At 37.8% G+C, this 22,697-nt stretch overlaps 1 protein-coding gene across 1 annotated transcript; it reads left to right on the top strand.

The window, feature by feature from the left end:
* Positions 1-2,185: 2,185 nt before the first annotated feature.
* Positions 2,186-20,750, top strand: LOC309963543 (uncharacterized protein). Its single transcript, XM_082841986.1, has 5 exons — positions 2,186-2,308; positions 3,552-3,610; positions 5,585-5,711; positions 13,316-13,408; positions 18,350-20,750. Exons 2-5 carry the CDS (start codon positions 3,596-3,598, stop codon positions 19,915-19,917), a joined length of 1,803 nt encoding a protein of 600 aa, XP_082698112.1. The 5' UTR covers positions 2,186-2,308; positions 3,552-3,595; the 3' UTR covers positions 19,918-20,750.
* The last annotated feature ends 1,947 nt before the right edge of the window (positions 20,751-22,697 follow it).

The following is a 22,697-nucleotide window of genomic DNA, read 5'->3' as shown; positions in this document are numbered from 1 at the left end:
CAATCTTCTTGAATAAATTCTTTCTTACTGTTTTACTAAGTGTCAGAACAGCTTTTTCTTTCACAAATTCTAGTGAGAGCATAAACTAGCATAGCGTCTTTTTTTTTTTTTTTTTTTTTTTGGCGGTACGTGGCCCTCTCACTGCTGTGGTCTCTCCCGTTGCGGAGCACAGGCTCCGGACGCGCAGGCTCAGCAGCCATGGCTCACGGGCCCAGCCACTCCGCGGCATGTGGTATCTTCCCGGACCGGGGCACGAACCCGTGTCCCCTGCATCGGCAGGCGGACTCTCAACCACTGCGCCACCAGGGAAGCCCAGCATAGCCTCTTTGATGGCTTGTTGTTAACATCTACCAACTTTTACACATCTATTTTAATTTAGCAATTCTATATTTTAGAATTTGTATTGCAGAAATAATGCAAACATGAAAAGAAGTATAGACACAAATATATAGTGCACATTTACAGTAGTGAAAATTGGAACAAACTAAACATCCATGAAAAAGATTTTTATTTAAAAAAAAAAGATATACCCGTCCAATAAATATCATGCAGCCAAGAAATGGCATGATGTAATTCTAAATAATTTGACCTGCTAACATGATTATACCCTAACTGAGGATCAAAACAAGTTGTAAATAAGTCAGAGAAAAGAATAATTCCTTTTTGAAAAATGCATTCCTCTAGTGGTCTGCACTGAATTAAAGTCAGAGCTAAGCACCCGTTAACACTGGTTACATTTGGGAAGGAGATGGAGAGTGGGAAGTTGATCCAGTTATCCCATCAAGCACTACTCTTTTGATTAAATGGATCCTGTGTTTTTGTATAATTTAATACAAAATGTTGAAATACATTTATATATGATAAAGAAAATAGGAAATGCTCCATAAAGTGTGAAGGAATAATACTTTTTCAACAGCTTTGCTCAGCCCAGAATTTCAGGTGTATGAAAAGTTGCAAAGTATATTGAGTATTTTGCTAGGCCTATGTCATAAGGAGGGCCATCTAGTCTACATAAAACATACTTGGTTGGGTTATCAGTTTATTATATAGTCATATTTAGCTTTAACACTTGGAGTTCAAGGATTTTTTTGTAGAAAATCACTGCCAAAAGCAAGTTTGTGTGCCTGATGCATAGTGAAGCCAAAGAAACCAAAAGGAAGTTTGGAGCAGATAAAGTTTTATTGAAAAGGCTAAGGAAGGAGAAATGGTGGCTCATGCTTAAAAGACCCAAACTCCTGGGTGATTTGGGGGTAAGAGTTTTTATAGGTAAAATTTCAGGCAAGAGCTACAGGGTGTGTTACTGTGGTTGGTGGTGAGCTAACAGGGTGGTGTTCAGGAATCTTGTGCTCCACCTGAAGCTACCATCCTCCAGCGGGGTTGCAGCCCCGGTTTGTGGCCTTAGTTCCTTCAGAGGAACTGAAATACATGTTGTTATGTATATCCCTTGAGGAGGAACGAGGTCCCTGCTTTATAGTTGCACTATTGGTTTTTTGACTGCTCCACCTTTCTTCTACATTCCATTCTTTCCCCTATTAGTAACTGTCTGAATCTGCCCTTTGGAACTCAGGGATGGCCTGGGAGGCTGAAGCCTTTTGCCTGCAAAAAAGCAGGGGACAGGGAAAGCTTTTTGCTCCTAGCAGGGCTCTGCAGGGTCCTGCTTGGTTTCAAAATTGCAAAAAATGAAAAAAGATATCTGTTCCATTATGAATAAACTGGTGAATTCACTTTTGAAAAAATACGCTATTTGTCCTTTACAAAGGAAGCCCACATGATGGCAAGTAGGTTAACTAATGCACAGACAGAAAATTCTATTCCATTAGGAGGACATTTTCTCAAGACTATAAGGATTTAGCAATTTGGACAATCTGATTTCAGCCGTGAGCTTTCCCAGTTTTGCCCTTGAACCTCCACATACGCCAGGTATGAAGATGGCCTAAGACCCACAGTGTGACACACCCGATCCAGCGTCTCTGGGCACCGTGGACCCTTGGACAAGCATTTCTCCCATATTTCTACCCTGCAGCAGGAAACCGATTGCTCTGTTCAAAGTCAGCTTAGGGAGCGCGCAGAGAGCGAAGGGAAATGTAGTCTCTTCCCTCCACCTTCCTCCTGGTCTCTAGGGGCTGCCTCTGCGCAAGTGCAACTTAGGCCCCGCCTCTTCCCTTTTGAGTTCACAGGTCTGGAGAAGGGGAGATTGTGGAGCGTTTCTCTCGGGATCTCATGTGCGAGAACTGCGCAGCCGGGACGGGGACTTCGCGGGGCCTGGAGCTTTGCTGAGAGCTGCGTTCTTGTGGCGGTGGCGGAAGTGGTACGTCTCGGGTCGCCCTCCGGCCCAGGCGGGGCCGCAGTGCCCGGGTCTGGCCTGGATCTCGGCCCAGGGAAGGTGGGTGGGGCGATCCCGGTTCTGGCCTCGTGGTCTCGGGGGCAGGTGGAGCTGAGACCTGTTAGGAGCGGGGACGGTGCGTGTGGGGACGGAATGCCCGGCCCCGCCTGCATCTGACGGGGGGACGCCGGGGCGGACAGTGGGAGGGAAAGCGCGGTGGTCACGCTGGCCGTGAGCGGGCCAGAAAGCGTGGGCGGAGGAGGGTGTGCTGGGCAGCCCTGCTCTGGAGCGGGAGAGACCCGGTCACTTACAGCAGTGTCACCGGTACTGTGGGCGGAAGAAGTAACCTGGGGACGAGTCAGGTCTGCAGAGGAGGCTATGAATAATGCCTGCTTCATGGCGTTGTACTGAGAATTCGATGTGGTGTCATTTGGAAAAAGAGGCAAGTGCCAGGTACTAACCGCCGAAAAAGTGACAGTAGATGTTGTTGTTCAGAAGACACTTTGTTCTTTTCCTTGGGTGGTTTACATAAGCCTCCCAATTATCTCGTGATAGCGGTATGAGCATCTGCATTAAACACGTTAAGCAAAAAGCAGATCTGAGTCTCAGGGTGGTGAGGTGGTCCTGAGTTTGAGAGCGCCTGTGACTTCTCCAGGCTCACCCGGAATGTGACAGAGCCAGGAGTCTAACAGTCGTTCATACCGTTCAGTCATCAGAAGAAACTTATCAAGAGTCCCTTTTGAGAAACTGCAGCCCACTAGAAAGTAGTAATTTTTAAAACTTTGCCTTAAAGCACCGCATCCTTTTTTTTTGGGCATTCTGTGGATTCTCTAACTCAAGGGGTAAACAGTTTTGGTAGGAAAATAGATAAAGGATGCAGCCTGTGTCTCTTTTTCTTACTGTTAATTTTAATGAAGTAGTGTCATCCTTTGCTGTACTTCAATCATCTGTTGTTCATTTTTTGTTTGTATTTAATTAAATCCATTTACATCAATAGACAAAATTATTTTTACCAAATGAGAGTGGTAAGTTTAAGCCCCGTGATCATTTCAAACTGGTAGGTGGACAGATGGTGTTCCACAGGGTCTTTCCTTTGCGTTTTCAAGGGCTAAAGGGATGCTGTAGGGAGGCTGCTTCTCAGCTGGGCTGCTGATGTGATTGGGAGGTGAGTGTAGGAACTGTAAGGCAGGCCAGGTGTCCTGACCCTTTGCTCTTTTTGTCCCCCTAGCTGAATCTTCACCGTCCTCTACATTGTCCCAAAAACTACCAAAAATGAACATATCTAAGGTGAGCTCTTTATTCATCAGCTACTTTGTGCTGTGATAGATTTAACTTGATTTCAGATTGCTCTCAGCTTGTGTTACACATCCTTTATCAGTGTAAGTTATTTCTCTTTTATAATCGGTTTAAGATTTTACTTGAGTCATGAATCTACACTGAATTATATTGAACACCTTTTTGTATCTTTTGGAGTAAAGGTATACCTTGTTTTCTTTAATCTACAAATATTAGATGTAGCTAAAATGGATTTTAGAATATTAACTTACTCTTGAATTCCTGTGTAGACCCTATTTGCTTGCTCATGGGTGTGTTTTTTTGTTTTTGTTTTTAAGTTTGTAACTGACATCTTTTTGCTAATATCATATTTGAATTTTTATTCCTGTATTGACAAACTAGATTAGCCTATAATTTTTCTTGTATACCTGACCAACTGTGATATCTCGGTTGTGCTAGTCTTTTCAGGGCACTTTCCTGCTCCTTTCTCTTCTCCCCTCCCCTCCCTTCCCCTTTCCTTTCTCCTATCCCCCTTCCTCTCTTTTTCTCTCTCTCTCTCTCTATTTCATATGAGAAAATCACCTGCTATATTTCCTTAAACTTACCTCTAAAATTGGGCTTTGTGAGTACATCTGCTTTTTTGTGTAGATGTAGATTATTGAATCACTTTATTTAAACAATCATAGATCTAGTCTGGTTTTCTATTTTTTTAATTACTACATTTTCAGAGAAAATTGTACATTTTTATCTGTTTTTAACTGTATTTCATAACCTTGTTGATTGTATTCTCTTATATCTGTTTTGTTATATCTATAATTTCTGTTTTCATATATTTAAATTTTTTACTTAATACAGGGAACGCTGATCAGAAAGCAACCAAATGTGTTGCTGGTAGGCCCTGTCATAAATCTAGAATTTCAGAGTCTGAGGATGGGTTGGAAATTTGTACAGGTAGTGTATTCTAAATACTGAGTTGAGGGAGCATACACTCAACCATTTTGCTGGTTCCCACTTCATTAAACCAGCTGTCAGTTTCTTTTTTTAGATAGGTGATACATTCCTCTGACTCTAAAATCTAAGCAGAAAGCAGACTCATTGAGGTCTGTGATCATTTTGAATTTTTTTTTGTGGTTCAAAGAATCAATCAAGGTTATTGTTATTACTTTTTTCTAATGGAGTTTTTTAGTCTTGCATGATTTTTTGTCAGAATATACTTTCTCCATTGAATTGCCCAGACACCTAAATTAAAGAAATGTGTGTGTGCACACATATCATTTTTAGACTTACTCTTCTTTTGATCTGTGTGTTTCACTTTTGTTAATATCACACACTATCTAGAGGTGGCTGTATGGTATGACTTGAAATCAAGTAATACCAGCTCTCCAGCTTTATTGTTTTTCAAAATGGTTTTCATATTCTAGGATGTTTGCCTTTTTACATAAATATTAGAATTAGGTTCTGAATCTAAAAAAACCTGGTAAGCTTTTAATTATGATTTCATTGAATCTATAGATCTCTTTGTGGAGAACTGATACCTCCACCATATTGAACCTCCTAATCTATGAATTCAATATTTATCTCTGTTTACTAGGTGTTTTAGAGAATTTTGAGGTGAGAAAGGGCATCACCTGACTTATAATTTAAAATCTAACTCAGAATGGACTCTAGTGAGACAGTGGTGGAAACAGAAGAGTTAGCAGGCTCTTTCAGTAATCCTTTCAAGAAATGATGATGTTAGCAGCTGTACTTTGAAGTGATCAAATTTTGAATAGATTTTGAAGGCAGAGCCAAATGTATGAAAATGCCTGCTTCCCTAGGACATTGCATATAAAGAGTATACTGTCAGATATTTTTGATAATATGAAAAGATTTTCAGTTTTTGTCTTACATTTTTAACCATAAACTTGATAGGAATTATTTCCAGAGGTATTTTCCATGTCACCTAATTTTGAATTCTTCAGATTGATGAGAAATGTGCTTTCACAGACATCAGTGTCATTCAGGGACGTGACCGTGGAGTTTACCCTGGAGGAGTGGCAGTGTATGAGCTCTGCTCAGAAGACCCTGTACAGAGATGTGATGCTGGAGAACTACAGCCTCCTTGTCTCATCAGGTGAGCCTACTTTATCATGCAACTCTGCCTAGAGTGCATGTGATTTTCTGCTGCTGCTTTTTTTTTTTTTTTTGCGGTACGCGAGCCTCTCATCGTCGCAGCCCCTCCCGCTGCGGAGCACAGGCTCCGGACCAGCAGCCATGGCTCACAGGTCCAGCCGCTCCACGGCATGTGGGATGTTCCCAGACCGGGGCACGAACCCGTGTCCCCTGCATCGGCAGGCGGACTCTCAACCACTGCGCCACCAGGGAAGCCCCTCTGCTGCTTTTCTTTTTTTAAAAAAATTACCTATATTGAGGTATAATTAACAGAAAAGAAAATTCAGCAAGTTTCTGTTTATAATTGAGTGAATTTTGAAAAATGTGTACAGCTGTACCAGCAAAATCATGATACAGATTATTTCTATCACATGAAAGTTTTCCTTTCTCAGTCAGTCCTCTCTTCCCACCCATTTTCTGATAATTATTGATCCACTTTCTATTTCAATACATTTGCCTTTTTTGAAATTTCACATACAAGGTTGTGTACTATTTTTTTGTATGGCTTCTTTCATTTAGCTTAATTCTTTTGAGATTCATGGATGTTTGTTGTGTGTATCTGTATTTATTCTTTTTATTGACGAGTAGTGTTTTGTTCTATGCCATGTATTTTCAGTTGTTCATAAGACACTGAGGTCCTTATCAGTTTGGTGCTATCATAGGTAAAGGTGTTATAGATATTTAAGTCCATGTTTTCATTCCCTTGTGTAAAGACTCTAGTTGTGGTTTTCTGGGTCTCACGGCAAGTATTTGTACCTATAAGAACACCTGGTTTTATTGTGCTTCACTTTATTAGGCTTCCCAGATGTTACGTTTTTTACAAATGGAAAATCTGTGGCAACCCCTTGGGTCTGACCACATGTATTGCTCCCAGTTTTCAAACAGCATTTGCTCACCTTTATCTCTGTGTCATGTTTTGGTAATTCTCACAACGTTTCAAACTCTTTCATTATTTTATTTGTTATGGTTATCTGTGATTTTTGATGTTATATTGTAATTGTTTTGGGGCATCATGAATTGCACCCATATGAGATGGCAAACTTAATTGATAAATATTGTGTGTGTTCACACTGCTCCACTAACTGGCCATTCCCCCACCTCTCTCCCTCTCTTCAGGCCTTCCTATACCCTGAGACACAATAATATTGAAATTAGGTCAATTAATAACCCTACAGTGGCCTGTAAGTGTTCAAGTGAAAGGAAGAGTTGCATGTCTCTTACTTAAAATTAAAAGCTAGAAATTATTGGTGAAGAAGGCACCTTGAAAGCCGAGATCAGCTGAAAGCTAGGCCCCTTGCACCAAACAATCAGCTAAGTTGTGAATGCAATGGAAAAATTCTTGAAGGAAAATAAAAGTGCTAACTCCAGTGAACACATGAATGATAAGAAAGTGAAACAGCTCAATTGCTGATATGGAGAACATTTTAGTGTCCTGGATAAAAGGTCAAACCAGCCACAACATTCCCTTAAGCCAAATACGAATCCAGGGCACAGCCCTAACTCTCTTCAATTCTGTGAAGGCTGAGGAAGGCGAGGAAGCTGCAGAAGAAGAGGTTGAATCTAGTATAGTTTGGTTCATGGGGGTTAAGGAAAGAAGCTGTCTCTCTTAAGATGAATGTTCAAGGGGTATCACCAAGTGCTGATGGAAAAGATGCAGCAAGTTATCCAGAAGTTCTAGTTAAGATGATTAATGAAAGTGGCTACACTACACAACAGAGTTTCAATGTAGATGAAATACTTTTCCATTGGAAGAAGATGCCATCTAGGACTTTCAAAGGTAGAGAGAAGAAGTCAATGCCTAGCTTCAAAGCCCAGACTGACTCTCTTGTTAGGGGTTAGTACAGCTGGTGACTTTAAGTTGAAGCCAATGCTCATTTACCATTCTGGAAATTCTAGGGCCTTTAGAAATTATGCTGAATCTCTTTTGCCTGTGCTCTGTAAGTGGAACAGCAAAGCCTGGATGACAGCACATCTGTTGACAAAATACTTTACTGAGTATCTAAGCTGTTGTTAGACCTGCTGCTCAGAAAAAAGCTTCCTTTCAAAACATGCTCATTGATTATGCACCTGGTCACTCAAGAGCTCTGATGGAGATGTACAATGTGATTAGTATATTTATGCTTGCTAACACAACATCCATTCTGCAGCCCATGTGTTGAGTTGTTTTGACTTTCAAGTCTTATTATTTAAAATATATATTTTGTAAACATAGCTGCCATAGATAGTGATTCCTCTATAGATCTGGGCAAAGTCAATTGAGAACATTCTGGAAAGGACTGACCATTCTAGATGCCATTAAGAACATTTGTGATTCATGGGAAAAGGTCACACTATCCACCGGAACAGGAGTTTGGAAGAAGTCGATTCCAACCCTTATGGATGACTTTGACAGTCTCAAATTTTCAGTGGAGGAAGTAACTGCAGATGTGGTGGCAGAAACAATTAGAATTAGAAGTAAAATCTGAAGATATGTTTGAATTGCTTCAATCGCATGATAAAAATTTAATGGATGAGGAGTTGCTTCTTGAAGAAGCAAAGAAAGTGGTTTCTTTTGATGAAATCTACTCCTGGTGAAACCACTGTCCATAAATTTAAAGGTTTATTTCTGGCCTCTCAATTCTCCATTGTTCTCTGTTTTTATTCTTAATGTGTCTATTCTTACACCAGTACTACCTTAATAGTATAGTATGGTATTGTGATTTATAATAAGAAAGATATATTTGGTCTTCATCCCTGTTCCTGGCACAGAGTTCTAAAACCCTGGCAATTTCTTAAGTGATACGAGAGATCGAGGTGTCTTACTCATAGCAAGCCCCTTTCAACCATGCCTGAGTTCATGTTACTGAGGTGACTTTTGGAAACCCCCTGAGGATAGAGGCTTGTTGCCAAGAATGCCAATCAAGTGACTAGAGGGTTGGGACTTTCAGGCCCATCCCCTGATCTGCAGGGAGGGAGGGGGCAGGGCTGGAGATTGACTTAATTACTAATAATAATTATTCCTATATAATCAAGTCTCCATAAAAATGTCTGAACTGTGGGGTTCAGAGAGCTTTGTTGTTGCTGAACACTTGTAGGTGGTGGGAGGTTGATGCTCCTAGACAGGGCATGGAAGCTTTGCCTTATGCAGCTTTTTTGTCTGGCTGTTTCTGAGTTGTATGCTTTGTAATAAACCTGGCAATCTATTAATAGTAAGCAAACTGTTTTCCTGAATTCTGTGAGCCATTCTAGCAAATTAAATCTGAGGACCAGGATGTGGGAACCTCCCATTTATAGATAGTTGGTCAGTAGCACAGGTAGTAACTTGGGCTTGTAATTGGCATCTGAAGTGTGAGGAGAGGCAGTCTTGTGGACTCAACCCCTAGCCTGTGAAATCTGATGCAAACTCCAAGTGGATATGTCAGAACTGAATTGAATGTAGAACACCTTGCTGGTGTTGCAGAGTTGCTTGGTAGTGGGAAAAACCTCTACACACTCAGTGACCAGCAGTGAAGTAGTATTGAGAATACATTAAGTATTCTGTGAGTAGAGACAATAATATAAATGAGAAACAGTAGTGTTTTCTGTAAACAGAGTAATTGAAAAGTGTGAGCTCTCCAGTTTTTTTCTTTGTCAATTTCTGTAAAAGAAAGGAGCTGTAATTTTGTTAGTGGTTCCATTGAATCTGTAGCTCAGTTTCTGGAGTATTGCCATCTTGACAACATTAACTATTCTGATCCATGAACACTGAGATTATCTGTCTTTCTATTTATTTAGGACTTTTAAAGTTTATTATAATGATATTATGTAGATTTAAGTGGTCAAATTTTATACTTTTGTTAAAGTTATTTTAAGTATTGTATTCTTTTTGATGCTCTTTTAAATGAAATTGTTTTTATTTTTCATTTTAGGCTTGTTCATTGCTAGTGCATGGAAATACAACTGGGTTTTGCATATTTCCTTGTATTCTACAACCTTGTTGAACCTGGTTATTAGCTTTCGGAGCTTTATTTATTTTTGGAATCCTCTGGGTTTTCTATACTGATTTGGTTTACCTTGCCCTTCCTTTCTTTGCTGTTTTATGATAAAATTTAAGCTCATGAATTGAGACTTGGTTTTACTTTTTTAATGTAAGCGTAAGGCGCTATATTTTTCTTTGAAAACTGCTTTAGCTGCATCACACAAGTTTTGATGTTATGTTTTTATTTTCATTTAATCCAAGATGTTTCTTTAAATGCCTGGTAATTTCCTGTTTGATCCATTGGTTTTGTAGAATTTGTTTACTTTCTAAATATTTGTTTCATAATTTCTTACTGTTACAATTTTTATATCCTTTTTTGTGTGTTACTCTGGATAATATTTCATGCATGATTCAGTCTTATTAAATGTATTGAAATTTGTCTTAGGGCCTAACATATGATCCTGGGGAATGTTCCATATGTGACTGGAAATGGTATTTTTTCTAGATAGGGATTAGTTCCAGTGGGCTGATTGTATTGCTTAAAGCTTCTATATCCTTTTAATATCTTATCTACTTGTTCTATTAAATATTGAGAAAGGAATGTGAGTATCCAAGTCTAATTTATTTATATCTTCTTTCCTTTTTAATAGGATTTGCTTCATGCATTTTGAAACTCTGTTTTTAAGTAGTAAACCACTTAGGGTTATTACATCCTCTTGGTGGATTTTCCCTTTTAGCGTTTTGAAGTTTTTATTGATATCCCTGGTAATATTTCTTTCTCTGAATTTTGTTTGGTACTGTATAATCAGTCAGATTTCATTTGCTTCTTGTGTGCTTCGTATGATATATACTTTTCTCTGTCCTTTTATTTCTAACCTATCTTTGTCTTTATATTCACAGTTGGTTTCTAAGAGACAGCAAGGTTGTCTTGATTTTTATTCACTCTGACAATTTTTGTGTTTTAGGGAAATGTTCACATCACTTATATTTAATGTTATCTTTGTGGTTGATACCTTCTATTTTTTTCTGTCTTTATTTTTCTTTCCTTTTCCCTGGCTTCTCTGTGCTTTTTGTTTTTTAATTTTTGGCCACACCATGTGGCATGCGGGATCTTAGTTCCCCTACCAGGGACCAAACCCACGTCCTCTGCAGTGGAAGCGCAGAGTCTTAACCACTGGACTGCCAGGGAATTTCTTGTGCTTATTTTTAATGAATCTCTTTTACCCACTTTTGGCTTCTATGAAATGTACTTTTTGTTTTCTAGTGGTTGCTGAATATACATCTCTGAAGTATCAGTCTACCTTCAAGTAATACTTGTTACTTCAACTATGTCATAAGAATATTACAACAGACTCTTTTCACTTTCTTTCATCCTTTGTGTTATTGTTGTTATTGATTTTATTTCTACATATCTTGTAATCCCCATAATGCATTATCTTCTTATAGTGTTATTTTCACTTCAATATGTTTTTAAAATGAGAACAATATTTTATTTACGTATCGTCCATTTACAGTTCTCTTTATTTCTTTGTGTAGATTCAAATTTACACTTTGTATCATTTGTTTAAATCTAAATGACTTATTTTAACTTTTCTTTTAGATCAGGTCAGCTGGCAGTGGGTTTATTTATTTATTTGTTTGTCTTAAAAAGTCATTATATTTTTTGATATATACTAGCGCTCTGAGTTCTGTTTGAGTTTGCTCAAAATTCCAAATAACTGGTTTGGGGAGAGAAGAGGAGCCTCATTTGATTTGGGGGCTGTTGAAACTTAATATTTAATTTTTGATCCTTTTTTTAGCTGAGAAAGTTGGTAAGGTGAATGATACACTGAATGTGTAAGATAAGTATAAACAGTTTGAAAATCTTATGTTTGGGCATATTGACTTTTTTTTTTAAGCTGCCATTTAGAATAAATCAAAGGGGAACAGAAATGTCTGCTATTCTAATATTAAAGACTTTTGAATCATCTTGGAATTGGTTAGAAGTGCAATCTCTCATATATCATCCCAGAACAACAGCTTAATAGAGTGCTCAGTTGGCCGGGTGCCCATTGAAATTTATGAGGAATTCTTGGAGGCACTGAATGTGGCAGGTTTATTAAGACCATTTAGTCCTTTGACCTAGGAGGCCAGTGACGTTTCAGAGTGCCTTTGAGGTCAAAAATTGTGATGATGACACTAAGATATTAGCCTTTTTCACCATTCACAAGTAAACAATGGAGTTTTCAAGTAACTGCATGGCCGGACATGATAGAACGAATAGAGCAGGAGCACGGGAGAACCTAGATGTCTTATTAAAGAGATCTGTGTCAGTTTTTATTTCTAATGTAAATATTGGTGATCCATAGCACAAAATCTTTTGGAGTCTTTCAGTGTTTTTCCCCCAAGTGATATATTTTCCTGCCTTTACTTCCAATTTGTGACTTTTTTTTATAACTTTGTTTTCTCACCATGTTCCTGTTTTCTCTATCTTCATTAACATGTGGAGTGTATTAATAATAGCAGTTTTAACGTCCTTGGAGGCTAATTTAATCTCAGGTTACATTTCTTCTTCTGTCCCATTGATTGACTTGTCTCCTTGTCGTGAATCATGTTTTCCTTCTTTTCATACTTGGTCTCTTTTGATAGTGTGCTGCATGCATACTGTGAATTTTACACTGTTGGCTGCTAGATTGTCTTGTGTTTGTTTAAATACTTTGGGGCATTCCTGGGGGGGCAGTAGTAAATGACTTGGGAGTAACTTTAATCCATTAAGTGCTGGCTTGTAATTAAGCAAATTAACTAAATTAATTCAATGTTTGCTTGTTATTTGAGGTCTAGAGCATTCTTTAGTTTAGGACTAATTTGGTCACAGTAGTGGAACAATAATACTCTTTTGTGAACAGTGTCTAATACCTCATGTATTCCACATGTATTAGAAGATCTTTCCACTCTTTCTAAACATCCTGTCTGTGTTTACGCTTTGGGAATTTTTCCACCTGTTGCATTTGGGTTCTTTTCCTCCACTGATGGAAGTTTTCTTATATGAATATACAAATTTTACTCAAGGTGACCTTTCTGTTGGTGCTTCCTGCTTCTCTCTCAGTGTACCTCTTTCCTCTGAAATATTTTACTCCAGAAATTCTAATTGTTTTGGCTTTCCTGAGCTCCCAGCATTGCCTTCTGTAGTTACTGAGATCAGCAGGCTGTGATTCGGTGTCTTCTTCCTGTACCATAACCTAGAAATTCTATTTCTTCCCTTCTCTCAGAGATCCTTGTCTTCCAGTACCATTGTCCAGTGTGTAATGCCTAAAGGTCATTATTTCATTGATTTTTTATGGTTTCCAGTTGTTTGGCATGTACCATTATTCCTCTTACACCATCATGGCCATGACTGGAAGTTCCTATGCAGAACCTTATTTAAACCTCTGTACCTTAGACTCAATGTTATGTATCCTTATGATTCAGGGGTTTAAGGAGATCAATTTCTTTTTAGATTCAGAAAAAACAACATTGTAGTTTCCTCTCCAAAGGAAAGGTCAAATGAGCACCATAACTATGCTACTCCCTAGAACTATTCCTTCCTTCACATTCATATGCATTAAAGCCAATGCAGCTGATCCAAATCCTAAATTATTTCCCATTTGCAGGGTATTGTTTAACAAAACCAGATGTAATCGTCAAGTTGGAGCAAGATGATCCATTGTTGTTAGAGGAAGAGATTCTAAGCAAGAGCCATGCAGGTGAGTTATTGAGTACAGTAGACAGGTCTCCAGGGGAAATAGGATCCAAAGTAGTCACTTAGAGGTGGACACCAGGAAATTGTTTAAATGCTTCCCCTTTTGAGGACTTATATCTTGAAGTTTAGAAAGAGTAGACCTAATATGATGTGGTAAGGGAGTGTGTAAGAAAAGGGATAAAATATAAGCACATTGATGTTCTCACTTTGCAGACAGTAAAATGGAAGATAGAAATCTACCTACGTAGATAGTAACTTTAAATATGAATGATATAAACATTTCCATTCAAACATAAAATTTACTGATCTTTCATGTGGGTAATTTTCTTCAGTTTTATGCACTGCTACCTTAGATAGAAATCAAGAGTCAGTAAATTATGTGTTTGCTCCTGGTTTCTCTATTGTTTCTCTAGCCTGTTTAATTATCTCTACCCTAGTACCATTTCATATTGATTATAGCACCTTTATGACATGTTTTAATAATGAGCTGATCAAATTTCAAAATAATACTCATGAGGCTTTGTTTGGCATTATGCTAAACCTTGAATTTAACTTTGAAAAATTGAATTGAACCTTAACTAAGATCAGTGAGTCCTGAATTATTTTTAAATGTTTACTTCATTTACAATTTTTTATTTCTAATTTTCCAAATTAATTTTAGGTATGCCTCTGATACAGTCTAATAGCATTTTCTTTTAATAGTTGACCTTAGCCCATTCATATTGATTGACTGTCCATTACTTCTGTAATGCAAACTTATGTATAATGTTACAGAAACTCTTTTCGGTAATAGGCCTGTTTCCTTTGCTTTTTAAAATAAGTGTATTTTTCTCCCGGTAATTTAGTTAAGTTGTACTTTGGCTTAAGTAGTGACCTTAAAAATTGTAATCTCAGGACTTCCCTGGCAGTCTAGTGGTTAAGACTCCGTGCTTCCACTGTAGGGGGCATGGGTTTGGTCCCTCATCAGGGAACAAAGGTCCCACGTGCCATATGGTGTGGCCACAAAAAAAAATTATAATCTCATGTAATGGCTTAATCATCTATTTATTTAGACAGTATCTGATAATCACCTGATATGAAACCAGTTATGAGACTAAAATGCTTATTTTCTCTTCTGTCTCATATTTTAACACCCAACTTTAGTTTCTGTTATAATCTCTTAATTTTTAGCTTTTGAATATCAAAAATGACTATTACTTGATTTTAAAAACATATATTTTGGTCCCTAGTTTTTCACGATGAGAAAAACAGCAGGATTATATCTCATCGCTTTTGTTACATCTTCCTCCTCCACATATTGGATATATTTTTTCTAAACGTCCAAATTCTTAAGGCTTCTAAAAGAGAGTTGTAAAACAGTACAGAAATGAGAGCAAACAATTACTCTAAATTTTATGAGTGATGTGACCTGTAATGATGCAGAAACTTGTGCTTAAGAAAGTCCTGAAGTTTCCCTGATACAGTCATATTCTATTTCTTGATGAGGACGATAGTTCCGTGGGTGGTCACTCTGTGGTATTATTATAATGGACAGAATAGTTGTATGTATATTTATGCTAAATTTCATATTTTTATAAATGTGAGGAAACAGATCATAAGTGAGAGATGATATTTGTTACAAATGTACTTCAGAAAGGGTTTGTTTCTATAATAGATAAAGAATTCAGATCTCAAGACAAGTATCTTCTTAGTATGGCCTTCTGTGACTATTATATTTAAAATGTCACCCCTGTCCTTTCTTCTGTTTTATTTTTCTCCCAACCACTCATCACCTAATATACAATTGCCAGGTATTTTGTTTTCTGTCTGTCTCTTTCCACTGGAATATAAGCTCTCTGAGAGCAGATATTTAAAATATTTCATTCACTGATTTGGCACCTGAGACAAAAACTTGGGACTCAAATGTATGTTAAGTGTTAAACTACTGAAATTGTGAGTAAAAAGTCAAGCAACCCATTAAAAAAAAAAGTCAAAGTCCATAAACAGGTATTTCTCAAAGAAGGGAATAAATGGAATTTATGAGAAAAAATGCTCAATTTGGGTAATGTGGGAAGTACAAATTCAGATTGGATCTCATATAGTATGATTTTATACCCACTCAATTCTCAAACATGAAGAGGTCTTATGATTTCAAGAGTATGAGGATATCATGTAGGGAAGCATCTACAAGGCAGGTAGCAGAATTAATTGGTGTAAGTATTTGGGAAAACAGATTAGCATTTTCTTTAAAGTTTAACATGCCTGGGACTTCCCTGGTGATCTAGTGGCTAAGACTCTGTGCTCCCAATGCAGGGGACCTGGGTTCAATCCCTGATCGGGGAGCTAGGTCCCACATGCCACAACTAAGAGTTCACATGCCACAACTAAAAGATCCAGCATGCCACAACTGAAGATCCCACACGCTGCAACAAAGATCTCGCATGCTGCAACTAAGACCTGGCACAGCCAAATAAATAAATATTTAAAAAAAAAAAAGTTTAACATACCTGTTCCCCATGACTCAGCAGTTTCACTCCCAGATTTATCTTCTAGAGTTTCCTACACTTTTTCACTGGGAGACAAAAATAAGACTTTCTTCATACAACATTTATAAAAAGCTCAAATCTGCAAAGAACCTCAATACTTATTCACAAGTGAACTTAAAATTAGATCATGAGGTAGCAATAAAACGGAACATTGTACACTGTAGGGCAATCATGGTCTATGAATCTAAAATGAAAATTGTGCATATGAAATCAAGCAGAAGATGTTTATAGGTAGAAAAATGCCATACAAATAATGGTCAGAAACATAATAAACTGAATAGTGCCTCATTATTTGGAATAAGAATGTTAAAACACACACATACACAAATTAAGATATACGTAAAACTAATGTGTGTGTATAAATAAATTGGTGTATTGTAATGCACCAAAAAAGAATATTCCCTATTCCTCCCTCCTCTAGGATATAATATATAATTAATATTGTACAGTTACATTAGGGTTGACAATAGAGCCAGGTAGGTGAGAGGTATTTCATGTTTATTGATGCACCAGTCAAATTTCTTTGACTTCTGAATCATCCTGAATATTGGCATGAACCTGAGCCAGTGTAACCAAGAGTGGTCTGGGTAGCTCTGAAGCATACTGCACTTTTAAAGACACTGATTTATTTTATATCACAGAGGGGTGCAAAAATAATCACAGAATGAGAGTTCTGTTCCAGATTTAGGAGCACAAAGCTGCATGAAATATATTTTATAGGATCTAAACTGGTATCAGTTGAGAGACAAACCATTATTTTAGGGATAGCTAAAAAACTGTGGACATGCCATAAATTTTAAGATGCATCCTGATTGAATGATGGTAATTTACTTAAAAATGTGTGCCTCAATGTGCATGTGTGCTCTCCAGGTATTCATTGTTAAGATAAATGGTATAGGCAGCATGTATTGTGAGAGTGTAAGTTACTGGTGGGAACCTCTGAGAAGGTATTTTCTTGGTCAAGTTTAGAGAATAGCATTGCCTTAAAAAATACCTAGATTAATTGTTGGTCCTTAAGTTGGGATGTAGGGTTATGTAGAGAAAGGATGTGGGTAGAAGATAATTGTTGAAAATGAAAAATATTATTATTGTTAAGGAACCAGTGATGGGAGACAAATAGCCTGGCCAGGTTAGATTGGAAAATATCGTGGAGTTGTGGAATGATAGCTAGAATATCTCATGTGCCTGAAGTTGGTAAAAAAAGGTTATTTTCCAAAATGATGCCACTTAACTCTTTTTATCTGTGGTATTTAGAGCAGTGTGTTCAGTGCCATCTTAGGTTTTAGCATAGGGCTGGCATTTTATGTAGAAAGTGAAAATAACCTAGGTAAGAGCAGTCAAATATATGAAAGAAACTTTTATGAGAAATGGATAAACTGTACATTTCTAAATAGGCTTTTGGAAACAGGTTGAAACGTGATATTAAAGGATCTCAGTTAATAGAAGCTGTATGTTCAGAAGTAGATGGAATGCTTACATAGAGATTAGTCCTGGTTAAGACTAGTTTTAGGGGGAATTCCTTGGTGGTCCAGTGGTTAAGACTGCAGGGGGCACAGGTTTGATCCCTGGTCAGGGAACTAAGATTCTGCATGTAGTGCAGTGTGGCAAAAAGCAAAAACAAAACAAAAAACCTAGTTTCAGGAGAGTGAGTGATCATAATGAAAGGGGAAACTTGTGATTTGATATTCAAGAGAAGTTTTTTGTTTACCAGCACTGATATAATAAACTAAGGCATCAGAGCCAGCATATAGAAGTGAATTCATTCCAGGTCAATATATGGTTTTACCTCTCATCAGTTGTACACTTCTTGTACATTTGTAATTCTGCGAATAACTCCAGGAGGATTTGAGCTTGAGCTATAGAATTGTTTCTTTAATCAGAAGAAAATCAGTTCAATTATAAATTTATTTCAGTGTTGATGTGTAGAATAGAACAGAGGGAACTCCAGCTGGAAGCTTGTAGACTAATAAGTTCCTACCATCATAATCTTTAGTTGGAAGTATAAAGACCTAGACATTGATATTCTTCCTCAGTCCAATCCCTTCTCTGATATATTGTTTGAAAACCCTTACTGACTGATTTTTCTTGTAGTTCTACTTACTGCTAATAATCAGTCCTGTCAGTGTCTCATTTTCCAGTTGCCTGAGTGAATCACTTTTGAGAGTCCTCTATTAGCTATTTACTGTTCATTTCCTTATTTTTTAAATGCCAGCTATATAGAGACAATCATCATAATTTTGGTGTCCTTTTTTCTCAAGGAGTATAGGAAACATACATTTGGAATTTATTTATTTTGGGAAGATGTGGTGGCTAGAAACCAAAGAGTCAAATACAATATAGGGCATATATGTAAAGGCTGCATCCTATAAGAAATGTGTTTTAAGGCTTATAAGGCATTTTTATTTTCTTTATTTTATAAGACTGCAAACTTGATAACCTCTTAGAGAAAAGCCTGGCAAATCAAGGAAAATATTTGCAGCAAGACTTTTTTACTCAACTTCAGAATACAGACACAGGTGAGAAAACTTTCAGCCAGAAGTCACACTGCAGAGAACATCAGAGCACTCACTCAGAAATAAAGCCCTTTGAAATTGGAAGTAACTTAAGCCCTAATGCAGCCCTTACCATATCCCAGAAACTTGACACAAAGAGGAGCTTCTGTGATGATACCATATTTTGGCAAACCTTATACCCTCAGACTACCTTTACTGTACATCAGAGAACTCAAATGAGTGTGAAACCCTATGAAGAATGTGGAAAATCCTTCTCTAGGAAGTCATACCTCATTGGACATCAGAGAACTCATAGTGGGGAGAGACCTTATGCATGCAGTGAATGTGAGAAAACTTTTACCCACATATCATACCTCAGAGAACATCAGAGAAGTTGCATAGGTGAGAAACCCTATGAATGTATTGAATGTGGGAAAGCTTATGGCCATAAATCAACCCTAAAAAGACATCAGAGAACTCACACAGGGGAGAAACCCTATGAGTGTAGTAAATGTGGAAAAGCCTTCTATAGAAATTCTCACCTCACTGAGCATCAGAAAAGTCACGCAGGGGAGAAACGCCATGAATGTACTGAATGTGGGAAAGCTTTTACCCACATATCATACCTCAGAAAACATCAGAGACGTCACACAGGGGCGAAACGCTATGAATGTGGTGAGTGTGGAAAATCTGTCTGTAGGAAGTCATACCTCATTGTGCATCAGAGAATTCACACAGGGGAGAAAGCCTATGACTGTAATAAATGTGGGAAAACTTTTAGACATAAGTCATCCCTAAAAATACATCAGCGTACTCACACGGGAGAGAAACCCTACGAGTGTAATAAATGTGGAAAATCCTTCAATAGAAAAAGTTACCTCAGTGATCATCAGAGAAGTCACACAGGGGAGAAACCCTATGATTGTAATAAATGTGGAAAATCCTTCCATAGAAAGAGTTACCTCACTGAGCATCACAGAATTCACACTGGGGAGAAACCCTATGAGTGTAACAGATGTAGAAAATCCTTCTATAGAAAGTCTTACCTCGTTCTGCATCAGAGAAGTCACACAGGGGAGAAACCCTATGAGTGTAACAAATGTGGAAAATCCTTCTATACAAAGTCTTACCTCACTGAGCATCAGAGAAGTCACACAGGGGAGAAACCCTATGAGTGTAACAAATGTGGAAAGTCCTTCTATAGAAAGACTAACCTCACTGAGCATCAGAGAAGTCACACAGGGGAGAAACCCTATGAGTGTAACAAATGTGGAAAGTCCTTCTATAGAAAGTCTAACCTCATTGAGCATCAGAGAAATCATACAGGGGAGAAACCCTATGTATGTATTCAATGTGGGAAGGCTTTTAACTGGAAGTCATTACTAAGTAGACATCAGAGAATTCACACTGGGGAGAAACCCTATGGATGTAATGAATGTCGGAAAGTTTTCACCTATAAAGTCAACCTCAGGTTACATCAGAGGGTCCACACATGAGAGAAACCCTATGAATGTAATACGTGTGAAATATCTCTCTCTAGGAAGTTTCACTTCACTCGGCATCAGAGAATTCACACAGGACAGAAACGTTAGGAGTGTAACAAGGGTGGAAAATCCTTCAAGAGAAATTCTCATCTACCTCTGCATCATAGAATTCACACGGGAGAAACCCTGTGAATGGGTTGAATGTGAAAAAGCTTTTAGCCAAATGCCAGTCCTAAACACTTCAGAGAACTCACACTGGGGAGAAATCCTATTATTAATGAATGTGGGAACGTTTTCATCTACAAACAACCTCAGAGTACGTCAGTCCCCATGTGGGGGAAACCCTTTGAATGTAATGGATATGGGAAAACTTTGACTGGAAGTGCAGCATCAGAGGACTCAGGGGAAGATCAATGAATATAATAAACCTGGAAATTTTCCCTTTGAGAAATCAACCATCAATCAACAAAACTCACAGAGAAATCCCTCATGTGTATTGTGTATGGATAGTGTTTCAACCAGATTTCAGCCCTCATTGGACATTAGAGGACTCACACAAGTGGTAAATCCTTGAAATTAATCACTTATGAACAGTCTTTCCACCAGACTACTCAATGGGTGTTAGAAATTTACACAGAAAAAAATTCCTGTGAAGGTAATGGATGAGGAAAACTTCTCTCCCCAAAGACTACCTTCAATTTAATTGTACTGGAATCCAACATGAGGGTTGTGGGAATTATGCACTTTTTATGCAAAAACCATCATCATGTAAATATGTTAGAGGATACATTTGGTTAATTAAAATACGTATGTTCTGGGCTTCCCTGGTGGCGCAGTGGTTGACAGTCCGCCTGCCGATGCAGGGGACACGGGTTCATGCTCCGGTGCAGGAAGATCCCACGTGCCATGGAGCAGCTGCACCCGTGAGCCATGGCCGCCGAGCCTGCGAGTCCGGAGCCTGTGCTCCGCAACGGGAGAGGCCACAACAGTGAGAGGCCCGCTTAACACAAGAAAAAAAAAAAACATATGTTCCTATTTTTTCTTACTGTCTTCTGGTCAGCGTATATAAGGAAGACTATTGTTACTGAATTGCCTCTTCAAGAAAGAAGCCAAACAGTATTTTCTGCAAGACTTTTATTGTCTCAAGGTCAGCAGTGCATTTAGTGTGAACATTAGATTCACTATGCAAAAATCATAAGCACAGTTGTTTGGAGAACAAATCTGATTCAATCGAGGAGTTGCTGTGAACAGTGGTACTCACTATTTACCCTGTAAACAGAAAAAGAAGTTGTATTTTCCTTCTCTTTTAGTTCAAAATATTTTAAAATTATCTGGGAGTTTTTTGACCCACACATTATTTAGAAATGTGTTGTTCAATCTGCAAATATTCTGATATTTATAGCCATGATTTATTAATGACTAGCTTCATTGTCTTGTCATATGAGAAAATGTTTTGTATGATTTCTGCTCTTAAATTTGTTGAATTGTGCTTTCTGACCCAGACTGTTTCCTATCTCAATCAAAGTGCTATCTGAGCTTAAAAATGTGTATTCTGCTGTTGTAGAATAAAGTATTCTATAAATGTTGATTAGATCCCATTGACTGATGGTGCTGCTCAGTTCTGCTATGTCCTTGTTTTGACTGATGAATCCATGAAGTACAAATGGAAGTTTGTTGAAATCTCAGACTATAATTGTTATCAGTTCTTGCCTCACCAATTTGGATGATCTGTTTTTAGGCACACACTCTTAAGGACTGTTATATCTCCTTCTTGTCTCTACCCCTTTATCGTTATGTAATGCTCCTCTTTATTCCTGATAACTTTCCTTTCTTAAAGTCGGCTTTGTCTGAAAGTAATAAAGCTACTCTAGTTTTCTTTTGGTTTGTGTTAGTATGACATTTTTTTCTTCATCCCTTTACTTTAATATATGTCTTTTTATATTCATAGGGGTTTTGTACAGGTAGCATATTTGGGTCTTTTTTAAATCCACTCTGAGATTGTTTTTTCATTAGTACATTTAGATAATTCACATATATCTGTCATGTTTTAAAATATTGTCTATTCATTGTACTTTTTCATTCTTCTCTTTTTCTTCCTTATAAAATTTTAACTGTGTATTTTATATGATTGCATCTTCTTTCTTCTTGGCATATCAGTTATAATTTTTAAAGCTTTACTGGTTGCCCCAGAATACAGTACACACTTAAAAGTAATTCAAGTAGCCTTCAAATAATACTCCGTATGCTGGATGCTTGAACAGGATATATCTAGATATTTTTATTTATATATGGCCTGGTATTCTCTGGCCTCCTGGATCTGTGGTGGGAATGTGTCACTAATTTTGAAAAACTCAGCCATTATTTTTTGTTGTTTATTTCTTGTTAAGATCCACGCGGCTTGCGGGATCTTAATTCCCTGACCAGGGATTGAACCCAGGCCACGGCAGAAAGTGCTGAGTCCTAATACTGGACCACCAGGGAACTCCCCTAATTTGTTTCTTTTTTCTCCTTCTGGAATCCTGGTTCCTTCCTTTGTAATTGTTCTCACATTCCGTAGGTGTTTTGTCCTTTTTTTATTCTTCCATTTTTTCCTCTTGCATTTCAATTTCTGATGTTTCCGTCTTGAAGTTCATTTATTGTTCCTCTACTGTGTCCAGGCTACTTGGGAGCCCATCAAAGGTATCTTCATTTCTGCTGCACTGTTTTTAATTACTAGTTTTTCCCTTAGGTTCTTTCCTAGAAATTTTAATCTCTGTTCTTCTAATGTCCATTTGTTCTTGCATGTTGTCCAT

Source organism: Leucopleurus acutus (assembly GCF_964270905.1).
Source record: "Leucopleurus acutus genome assembly, chromosome: 7".
NCBI classification, from domain to species: domain Eukaryota; kingdom Metazoa; phylum Chordata; class Mammalia; order Artiodactyla; family Delphinidae; genus Leucopleurus; species Leucopleurus acutus.
Note: the sequence above shows the minus strand (reverse complement) of the source record. Positions and strands in the feature narration are given on the sequence as shown.

Bases quoted from the DNA above. Each gene is read 5' to 3' on its own strand.
- LOC309963543 (XM_082841986.1), top strand. The intron at 5,712-13,315 runs GTGAGCCTACTT...TCCCATTTGCAG, and splicing joins CAGCCTCCTTGTCTCATCAG to GGTATTGTTTAACAAAACCA. The intron at 13,409-18,349 runs GTGAGTTATTGA...TTATTTTATAAG, and splicing joins TCTAAGCAAGAGCCATGCAG to ACTGCAAACTTGATAACCTC.